Source organism: Phaethon lepturus, unplaced genomic scaffold (genome assembly GCF_000687285.1).
Source record: "Phaethon lepturus isolate BGI_N335 unplaced genomic scaffold, ASM68728v1 scaffold26954, whole genome shotgun sequence".
NCBI lineage: Eukaryota > Metazoa > Chordata > Aves > Phaethontiformes > Phaethontidae > Phaethon > Phaethon lepturus.
In genome coordinates, this window is record NW_010533002.1 from 43,159 (window position 1) to 53,907 (window position 10,749).

At 43.6% G+C, this 10,749-nt stretch overlaps 1 protein-coding gene across 1 annotated transcript in view; it reads right to left on the reverse strand.

The window, feature by feature from the left end:
- The window catches only part of JMJD1C (jumonji domain containing 1C), a 57,013-nt gene that overhangs the window by 21,704 nt on the left and 24,560 nt on the right, over window positions 1-10,749 (reverse strand). The window contains 4 exon segments of the mRNA XM_010285048.1: window positions 501-702; window positions 3,626-5,832; window positions 6,145-6,317; window positions 9,423-10,749. The exon segment at window positions 9,423-10,749 is cut by the window's right edge and continues 23 nt beyond it. Coding sequence (XP_010283350.1) covers window positions 501-702; window positions 3,626-5,832; window positions 6,145-6,317; window positions 9,423-10,749 — 3,909 coding nt within the window.

Sequence of the window (10,749 nt, forward strand, 5' to 3'; positions counted from 1 at the left end):
AATTTTCTTCCCAACTTGTCAGTTTTCCTTGACTGGCCATTCATTGTGAAAAAGGAGGTCACAACTCCTCTGTCCTCAGAAAACTCCCAGAAAAGCCTGAGCAGCATTCCCACCATACACTGGCATAAGAACAATTGCGAGTAAGTGCAACTCTGCGGTTGTACAACTTGTCCAGAATAACTGAAGCTTGTCTTTTGAAAATCCCACTTCAAATGTCAGACACCTGTGTAATGGTGATGTGCTGCATTTTCTGCTTGCCTAAGGTACATCAGGCAGCTGTTCTGATGTCTTTGCTATAAAGCTTTAAACAGCAATGAAGTCAATCCACAAAAGAAGAAATACAAATATAAATACTGTTAAATTACAGAGCCTTTTATCAGGCAGTCTGACTGAGCCAGAAAAAAAAAGTAAAAATCAGACAAGCTTTCAAGCCTGCAAGTCCTTTGTCAGTGTTTTTAAGAGTTAAAACACCGCATTATCAGGAAAATAGCTGTACTTACCGCCGAAAGTAGTAAAATCTACAAAATACTGGTGAGTGAGTTGGTTCTTCTCCTTTCTTACTCCTTATTAACCTACATTCTCTGCATTTTTGCAAATTTGGTCCTATTTCAGAGCAAGAATCATCCTGCAAAAAGGACTCTCCCGTTTGCTTCAACTTCTTTACTTTGCGCCAATCTTTTAACACTGAGCGAGGTATACCAGCTGCAAAAGCAAGGAGAGTTTCAGATGAGGTACTGGCAGCCCTTATTCGCAGAACCCAGCCAGATCAGTCGGCATTCAACATTTCCAAAAGTACCTTTGTTACCTGCATAACATATTTCACTATTACTTCCATTTGTCCACCTGTCAGAAGTTTAGAATGCATAGCTACCAATTCGACTTATACAGGCAGGAGCACGGTTAACTACCTGCTGAGCTACCAGGAATACCTAGGACACTGAATCTTCTACTAGGTGTATCATTCACTGAATATTCCACTAAAATCAACTTCAGAATCTCATTCTTACAAAACAAAGGAATACAATACCCCAACAAAGGTAGGTTTGAATTCTGTTTCAAGATGTATGCAAAAAATGCAACAACTTAATGAATGAAAGCAGAGCTTAAAAAAAAAAAATCCTACTTCACAATTTATTTTTGCTGAGGGTTACAGATATGATTACAGAAGAGCAGCTCCATTCACATGTAACTCATCTGAACTTAATGTAAAATACCAGGCACAAGGAAGAACAGAATCCATTTACTCTCTGTAAAGTTTGTGGCTTTGCACAGCTAGGCAGTACAATTCTATTTTCGATACGAAAGTCAGCAGATCCGACACAGAGTAACATGAGGAGCAAGTCTATTGAGTAATAGGTGCAATTTTCACATACACAGTTTGAAACTGAAGCCGGTTGTTATTTACCAGGCTTTCATTTTAATGACTTTTAAAAGTGGCACCAGTTTTATCTGCAGGTAGATAGGAGTACCTATCTAGGTCATTTCACCTACCACTACTCTTGCAAGTTCATGTCCTGTAAACAGGGATCTGATGTAGGATGACAGAGAGGTCAGGGTCCTAACTTTGGACTTGGTACCTGGGTTCAGAGCCGTATTTTGCCAGAGATGACTTGTGCAAGCTTTGCAAGTGCCAGACTGCCAGTGCTTCAGTTCAGGGCTTACAAAACGCATTCCCAACTCATCTGAGGAGGGCGGTGGTAACTGGATGAAAACTTGAGAGTAGAAAAGGCCAAGTACAGGTTTGCTAGTCCAAAACAATGCTTTCTGCCTTGGAACCAGAGATCCTGGGAGTAGAGCATCTAAGAGCTGCTAGATCTCAAATTCTGTGGGCAGGAACTTGGAAGACCCCCAACGCTTGCAGGACTGTAAAATACCCGGCTTTGCAGGAGGGAGCCTTGCAGCCTGGAGCTCGGAGCACTCTGGCTAGCACACAGGCTTTCCGAAACAGCATCGGGACAAAGCAGTTTTCAAGCCTGGCAGTATCCAGATACCACCCACGTTGCACAACTGCCACCGGGCCCCAGATCCTGAAGCACAGTTATCTTCAGCCATCTACGGGGAGCCCAGGCAGACGTCTTTCCTGAAACCTCCTCAAGGCTGACTACGTTTTTATATAAATCTTTGTGGAAAGTCCTTTTTGTAAGAAAATCTCTGACCAGTTCTCTCCTCAGAAATTACAGTGAAGCTCCCCCAAGATAAACTGACAAGAGTATCAGAAACACTCATCTATTTAATTGGTCCAGTAGGACAAACGGACAGAAAGTCCCCAGGTCTATTATTTTGAGAGAGGATGGCAAACACCAGAAGCTGCTACCACGGGACAGGTCCAACCTGTTAACGCGCAGGACACACACTGTGCGACTCGCAACAGAACGTAGTACCAAATCCTACCCATTTCCCACTCTAAGTTCCGTAATGTATTATCATCTATCACTTTCATACTCGAGGTACCACGAGCCAGAACAAGAAGTGACTGCCTTCCCTTAACTTAGGTAAGCAATCCTTCTGCAACAAACCCACAAAAAAAATCTTTTGCAACAATACAGCGGTCATAAAGACCGAACACATTACATGTATATATTTACAGTTCACTTGAAGAAGTGAAACAGAGGAAGACTTTAGAGGCATGTTCTCCTTGATCTTCCCTCTAGTTGGGGGGAGGCGGGGAAGTAATAGTACTATCACTGGAGCTAAGCCAGAATACCTCAGACAGACTGCAACACTTCCAGCACCCAGTACAACCTGGGGATCAAGTACTCTCAGGTACCAAATTAACTTTATACACGAGGCAGTGAAAAGCCAGAGAATGTAATTACAGAGAGCAGTACTCATTTTCTTACTACGTGTACTTAAAAATTCTTGCAAAAAGTAATTTAATGGTAGACTTTCTCATACTCAACCAGAACAAAGCCAAAAGAATAGTCCTTGGAGAAGAATAATTTGGGATAAAAAAATAAGGTAAGTTCTTAAATAAAATCCCTCGTGTTGGCAGACCAGTTTCTCTTTGCAGATACATCTGGTTACAATCTGCTACATGCTACAGCATTACATTTAAATTTGTATTTCCCTAAATTTCTTTATTCCTTAAACAAGAGAAATGTTAACAGCATGTAATACACGTACTAGCCAGGAGTGTGAAATGACTCTCTCTAAAAACCTTTCACTAAATTAACCAAATCATAACAGAGTGGCATCGGGCTCTCAAGGAACTGCCTCTGGCTTCCTGATCAAAGGATGAATTAAAGTTCAACAACAGAGAATCTCTCCCTCCAGTAATGCTCTAAAAATAAATGCATTGTATCTTCTAAAATATGTCTGTCTCAATACAAGTGGCACAACTATATACACCAGTGTGTTGAATTCTGGTGGACAGCATAAACCAGTTTGTTTACTGCTTATTTTTAGGCCAAGGACCAGTTTGTTAACACATATATACAAAATGCTGAATTTCTTAAACCAGGATATTTCAAATGGCCTCAGGACAGATAAACCTCGACCTACTCATTTACGCAAGCATGCTTGTTAACTCTTTTCCCAGCCATCATGCATGACAAACCTCCAGGATTAACACTGTTAGACTTCACATTAGTCCATCTCTTCCAAATCAGATTAATATACTCACTGCTGTTACTGCCGCTCTGTAACTTCAGCTTGCTTTTTTCTTTGGCACTCCTGCTAAGAACACCATTCGGTTTTACTTCTTCCTCCGCATCACCCTTTTTTTTCTGCAAATCATTTTGTTTCTTTTTGTAAGTTGGCTTGGGCTGCCGTTTAGTCCTTTGCTCTGACTTGCTCTCGCTTTCATCAGAGTCTCCGCTTTCAGAGCCAGACTCGTAAGTTCGTTTTGCTTTTCTCCTAGGGTGCTTATCTTCCTTCACAAACTTATCTGCCAAGATTTTACTATCTATGTTATTTTGCAGATCATTTGATGTAGAAGCTATTAAATTGACAGTACATGGCTTAATAATTTCTGAAACACTGTTCCCTGAATTCTCTTTTTTATTAGTGTTTTTATCTTCCTCCGAATGCCTTGTTAGCCAAGCCTTTTTCAGTTTAGTGTGGTAGTTTGGCTGACTCGTCTGGGAAGTTTGCCCACTGCCTACAGAGTTCGCTTTGTTTATTGTATTACAGACGATAGCACTGTCTAGGGAGAGAGAGGTTGAAAATGTCTGATTTTTCACAGAGTTGGACTCGGTCTCACTGGTGTTACTACTTTTAAACTGAGCTGCAGCCAAGGCTGCCTTGTGCTTTTTCAAATGGACAAAGTCAGTGGAGGTGGAGAATCCCAGGCTGGGCTGAGCAGTGCTGCCTGTCTTGCCAGCGGCGGGCGTAACCGGAGCTGGAGTGCTGACCTTGCATTCCTGGGTCTGCGCCACCGCCTGACTTGCCGCTCTTGAGGCGGTACACTCCAGCGGCGTGCAGGCCAAGACCGCGTTCGATAAGGAGTAAGTCACTTCTGCACTACCCCAGCTTGACACGCTGGTGGTGGTTGCTGCTGATGCGGTGACATCCGTTTTGGTACTGCAGATCATAGTTGTGGTAGGGGTGACAGCACAAGGAGCGCTGCCTTGCGAGACAGCTGGAAATTTCTTTTCATACTGTGTGCGAGCACTGTCTGAGTTCATATTTGGCAGAATGATTCTTCCAGTCTCTCTGGCTTCCGCTGTTTTCAGGCAATCTGCTTGATTTGTCACAGCTGAAGATCTCTCACTAACTCGATCTCTGGAAGCAGACTGCATTACTGGAACACTATCGTATTTCACGGTAGAAGGAGGACGCACAATAACAGATGCTGTAGCCGACTGTGACTTTCCACTCATTCTTTCAACGTGCCAATCCCCTTTTTCGTTATTTGGGGCATTACTGGACTTCCAGATTTCTGATAAATTCTGTTCAGAAGTGCCCTTGTAAACAGTCTGAGCTTCCTTAGGCTCAGGCACTAAAGTTGGTGGTTTCTGCAACTCCTGTATTTTGCCACCACCAGCATTAACAGGTTGAACGGGGGTTAGAGTTGGAGGTGAAAGGCTGCTATAGCTGCTTTCCTTCTTCTCCAGGTTCTGGTGCACAGGGGGGTGAAACACAGGGGCTCTATGCAAGGCAGGCATACTCCGGAGTGTATTTGAAGAAGAGATTGACAACTGAGTAGGGCTCCTGCTGTCACTTCTAAAAGAATTTACTGAGTGAGACTGCACTGACTGTGAAAGCTGCTCAGGTATCTTGCTTGCAGAGCCTTCGTTGTCTGGTTGGTGCTTAATTAAAGGTGGAGGTTTTGAAAGAGAAGAAATATAAGAGGGGAGAGACTGGGGACTAGCTGCTGTTGAAGGACAATTAGTTTGCTTATCAACATACGCGCTCGAAGCTTCCTTTGACGGGTATGATCTTGGCGGTTCATTTACTACACTGTTAGACAAGGTGGTGAAATAGTTACTCTGCGGCAAACTCTGTGGAACTGAATGCTTCATTTTATACAGTTCTGACACAGAGCGTTCGGCATCTTTGTCATATTTTACTGAATGGCTTTTGGGACTTGAAGATAAGGACGTTACCCTAGAATAGTTCTCCCTCTCTCCCTCCAGTGCCTTTATTTTAGCTGTAAAAGGAGCAACCTCAATACTTTCTTGGAGTATCCGTCTGTGTTCTTCTTTGTATTTGCTCAGCCGCTCCCCAGTCTCCTGTGGTGGCCTCGGGAGCTGGTTCAACATTGGATCTGCAAAATGTCTGTGCATATGGCTCTCCTTCGCTGTCTGCGTTCTGCTCTGCTCTAGCTCTGTCTTTACTGGTGCAGTTGCAACAGAACGTAAAGGTTCAATAAACGCTTTCCTCTCCAGTTCTCTGTTTGAAAAAGGTTAAGCAGACACAGGTTAGTCTGAATGTAGCACAACATGCTAAACGGAAAACCTTTCTTCCCATGCTCCAAAGTTATCTATTAACACAAAATAAACTTTTCTTTCTATTAGGTACAATTTTCCAAAGTCTTCAGATGACTCGGGAACTCAAGTACCATTGCAAGTCAACAAGGCAGAGTCTGTTTTGCAGCACACTAACAAGCTTTTCTCTATCGCGGGCAAAAGACAAGGAGCAGCTAGAAGGCAACATCAGCTGCTGAAACGTACCCTCTCACACAGACTTAAACAGCAAACTTACTCTTTGTGATGCTCTACGATACTTTTGGACAATGGCGGGCTGGAATGCGTTGTCAGTTTGAGAGGCCGAAGGGGATCTGCACTGGATGGTCGCACAGGAATGTGACTCAGTAAACCAAGGCTGTCAGCTGAGGTCACCGGGGTGGGCTGGTGTAACCATGGGCTGGGAGTATTCTGTTAACACCAACCAAAACAAAAAAATGAAATGAGGTTTCAAAATAATCACGGGACCACAAGGATTACTGTATCACATCCTACCAATGATCAAAGTGAAGTAATGTATTTCAGCATCAAATCATACACAGTAAATAAAATTTACTACTTCAAGTAGTAAATTAAGTAACTTTTTGATCAACTGGAACATCTGATTGTACTTCACCTGGACTAGTGGAATACAAAATAGTTTACACTGTTTCAGAAGCATCCTTAGAACCATTTAATTTTTACATATTCAGCATGAATGGTTAATTCTAGAACGGCATCTCAAGCTCATCAAAATTAGCAAACCAATGATAATCTGACAGCACTTAACTTCAGTTACTAGTACACAGACCATTAGCTCTTCAATGAATTGCAAGGAGTATTTCTTTCAAAAGACAAATACAGTTTAGTATTTCTGGAAAACAATTTCATCTCCAGCTTTATAACAAATCCCAATATAAGGGATAGAAGTATCTCTTTTCTGGACGGTTCCTCTCTGTCCACCAACCAAATGATTAAGTACGATAATCCTAATTAATCTGCTTTATTTTGCCAGACATTTTTATTTGGCATAATTTCATCAGCAGCACAATATTAAAATCATTAGCATGCACGCCTGCCATACTTGCCAGCATGGAAAACACACAGTATGCACGATTTTGTGCTGTGTATCCAAATACTCAAAAGCCGGGCAATACCAACCTCCTCATTTACACACACCATGATAGTTTTAATTTATGAAACTTTTTAAATTCACTACTTGGGTAAGTTTCTATTTTTTTTTTTTGTCTTCTCTGAAACTTGTATAATAACTCTGCAGGAAAGACCACAAACAGCTCTCCATCCCTCTCCCTTTTCCCTCTCTCCTCCAAGCCCGCTTACGAGAAACGTGCGCAGCGGAGCGGAAAGGCAGGGCACCCTGTTGAAGTGGTGGTTTAGTACCAAAGACAAGCCAAGAAGGGACTGGGACAAGAGTGAGCAGAACTCTCACGCGCAGCCCAAAGCCCCTCAGCGCTGCTCCACCCCTAACTCGTGGCACTGCCCAGAACTTCTTCCACTCCTCTGCTCCTCACCAGTCCATCCCTCTCCTCCCTGGTCTTGGTGACTCCCAGTTGAGAACTGCTGCAGCAGAAGGGGAGCCAAGAGCTCTCAGGACACAGGCACGCAGCACAGAATAGATTTGCAGGTGCTACAACTTTGAAGTTCTGACTTCTATAGTTTTGAATATTTAAAGCAACTGCTTGGGTTTGCGCTAAGTTTTAGCGCACACGTTTCCTAGGCCTGGAGTTCCCACGCTGTGGTGAGTTCCCACGAATAGCCTGTAAGCCGTATTAAAGTATTATGCAAAAAAGGCCCGTCACCTTCTCCCTAGAGGAGCTTGGGAGCATCTGCTTGAGCACCAAGCATTGCCCAAACAGCTTCCTGACTCCACCTGCAACCATCTATGGCCCAGCCCAAAGGCTGGAGCTGCCACAGCCACACGCAGACAGTAGGAAAAGGTGGGCTCGGGGCCACACTTCCTTCAGCGCACAGACATGGCTCAGCCCTGAGCTGAGGGCGGCTGCTGCTGCTACAGCTGAAACACAGATCCTTTTCTGTGATTGTGGCATCCACGCAAACCCATTTTGGAAACGCCCATTCTGGGTTTCTAAGACATATTTTAAAAAGGCCTCCAGTGCAAGAACCAGAAGACAAGTCACCACAAGACAATTGCCACATATCAACATAATTAAAAAGCTACGTGCCTCGGTATGCAGGGCTGCATACTTCAGGCAGCCAAAGTGAAAACAGAGTCTATCCTAAGTTCTTCAAAATGGACTTCAGCATGGGGTGGAGCAGGCAGCAACATGAAAAGATAAAGCCACCTATAGTTTTCTCTTAGGCTCTTCTCTGCTGCATTTTGACTTTATCACATTCTAGATCAAACTGCCTTCATATTACAAGCCCAACTCAAACTGACTGTTTGGGAAAGACTTAGCCACAATGGTTTGGCTTTTCTCAAGAATGAGGCTGGGGAAGAATAGCTTTCCCCATGATGAAAAAGAAAAAAATCTCTATAACCATTCAGAAACTCCACGCTTTGACGCAAAGGCTTGCGATTTGGCAGAAGGACCACTGTCAGCAACATGCCTTTTGTAGTCCCTGTGAAAATCTGCCCAAATTAGGCCAAGTTGTAAGCCTCTAATATGCACATGCTCAGTGGAGGTTTGATTGAAGCTGGCACTCCAAAGTTTCTGCCTGCGTTACACATGCTTCATCTTACACTGTTCCTCTAAGGTGCCTGCAATGAGCATGCCATATCCCAAGCCCGCAGGAGCTGAGAAAACTTTTCCTGTAATTGTCATGTCTGCCTGCCAAACGCCGCCACCGCACTGGGCGCTAGGCTGAAAAACAAAAACCATTTCTTCTGAGACTGCAGTTGTCATACTCAGCATACAGACAGAGCAATCACCCTGACTGGAATACAGAGGAGCAGAAAGCAGATGGGAAGGCAGGGATGTGGGTCAACAGGAACAGCAGGGGAGACAAAGATGTGCCAGGAGAGGGTACAGGGACAGGTGTAAAGGCAAGAGAAACGGGTGTACAGTGCAAGAAAGGTTTATAAATGCCAAAGTATTTCCCTTTAGAACTTCCCACTGGATTTAGGACTCCTCCTGTCTCGGCCTTTCTCCATTATTTAGCAAGCATACCTCAAATTTCACTATGAAGACAGCTGTCCTACCTCTCCTAGTATTTAACTTAACTAATGGTTTTCGTAGTTTGAGGTAGCAAATATGCAAGCAGCGGACTAGAGGTTCCAAACCAGCTGGTTGATCTCAGTTGGTCATAGACCAAAACCAAACATTTTGTCTTTAAAGTATTTTAAGGAAATCAAGGCCTGGAAGAACTCCCTACTCAGGTCCACTGTGAGACAGCAGTTACTACTGGATTTCCATTCGTAGTTCTCTGCCTACTCAAAAAACCCACCATCACCGCACACTCGCTGCGATACAAACTACCAAGTCTGTACCTGGAAAACCACTGTTGGGAGACATCAAGCCCAGCAAAATACATCATTAAGAAACAAGTTCAACTTACCCTTCTCAAGGAAGCCTCCGCGTTAACAGGAGTTTCTGGGTGGACCCATTTGGAGGAGGGCAGACCGAGTCCTGAGTAAGCATGTGTTCCGTTTGGATACTGCCAAATAATTGGATAAAGCCCTAGCTGATTATAGGAAGCAGAAGGATGAGGTTGTCCAAGAAGATGTGGAGACTGGTGTTGTAACATCTGTTGCTGCTGCTGGTGTGCTAACGCCAAATGGCTTAAGCTGCTAGCATGAGCAGTCTCTAGTCGCGGATGGCCACCCAGCAAGGAGGCAGCAGGCACTCCGGGTAACACTGCAGGAAGTAGATGAGGGTGATGAACAGAATGGTGAGATGCGGTACTAAGGGGGTGAGTGTTAATAGCGGACAAGGGAGCCTGAGCCGAAGACCCAGCTAGCAGATGGGATGAACCAGTTAATGCAGGATGATGAGCATTTGGATTTAAACAGGTTCGGTGGGATGAGGAATGCAGAGGATAATTATGCTGATGCAAATAAGGTGAAATGTGATTAGTTCCTGTTTCTTGTCCAATCAGAGTGGGGTCCCTGTACACCGTGAAATGTTCGTTCTTGTCAATGATAAGAGGACTTTTAGTCGCTTCTAGAGCACTAACTCTAGCTGGAACTGGATGAAAACTAGACCTAGGCAAATCATGATCAGTTTTATTGGCTGACCTTGTTAATCCAGTAGCATGGCTGTTTTGGGAACTAACCTTAGACTTCACAGTATCAGAAGATTGGGTGAATTTAGGCTTAACATCGGGTGACTTTGTTTTAGGATGATCAACTGAAGCACTAGGTTTTGACTTCACAGAATCGGGGACTGGACTTTGTTTATGCAGTTTACTCTCTTCTGCTAGAGAAGCTACATTTAACGAAGACATAAATGAGCCATACTGCACTTTCTCTTTTTCAGGATTTAAGTGTTCATTTACCAACAACGTTTTTACGACCCCAGGTTGTATCAAATCTGTTTTGTTAACACCACTGCTAACCCAACTTTGATCAGTTTCCTGTTTTCTTGCTTCAAGGAAATTTGAATTTGCAAACTGCTGTTTTAAGTCGCTGCTGTGAGATTCTATTTTCTGAACCGTTTGCAAACCAAAGGTACTTGCAGCTTTATTCTGGCTCTCCTTTTCAGACTTGTTTTCATTAGTAATGTCAACAACACATTTTGGAGTAGGAGGTCTGGGTACAAATTGCTCATTTTTTAATTCCGCAGTATGATGTTTTTCTGCATTGCACTCCTGAACATGTGGATCCTTGGCATTCTGCTCATAAGGTGTTGGCTGCTCTGCTGCATGGAGTGAAGATTTTTCCTGC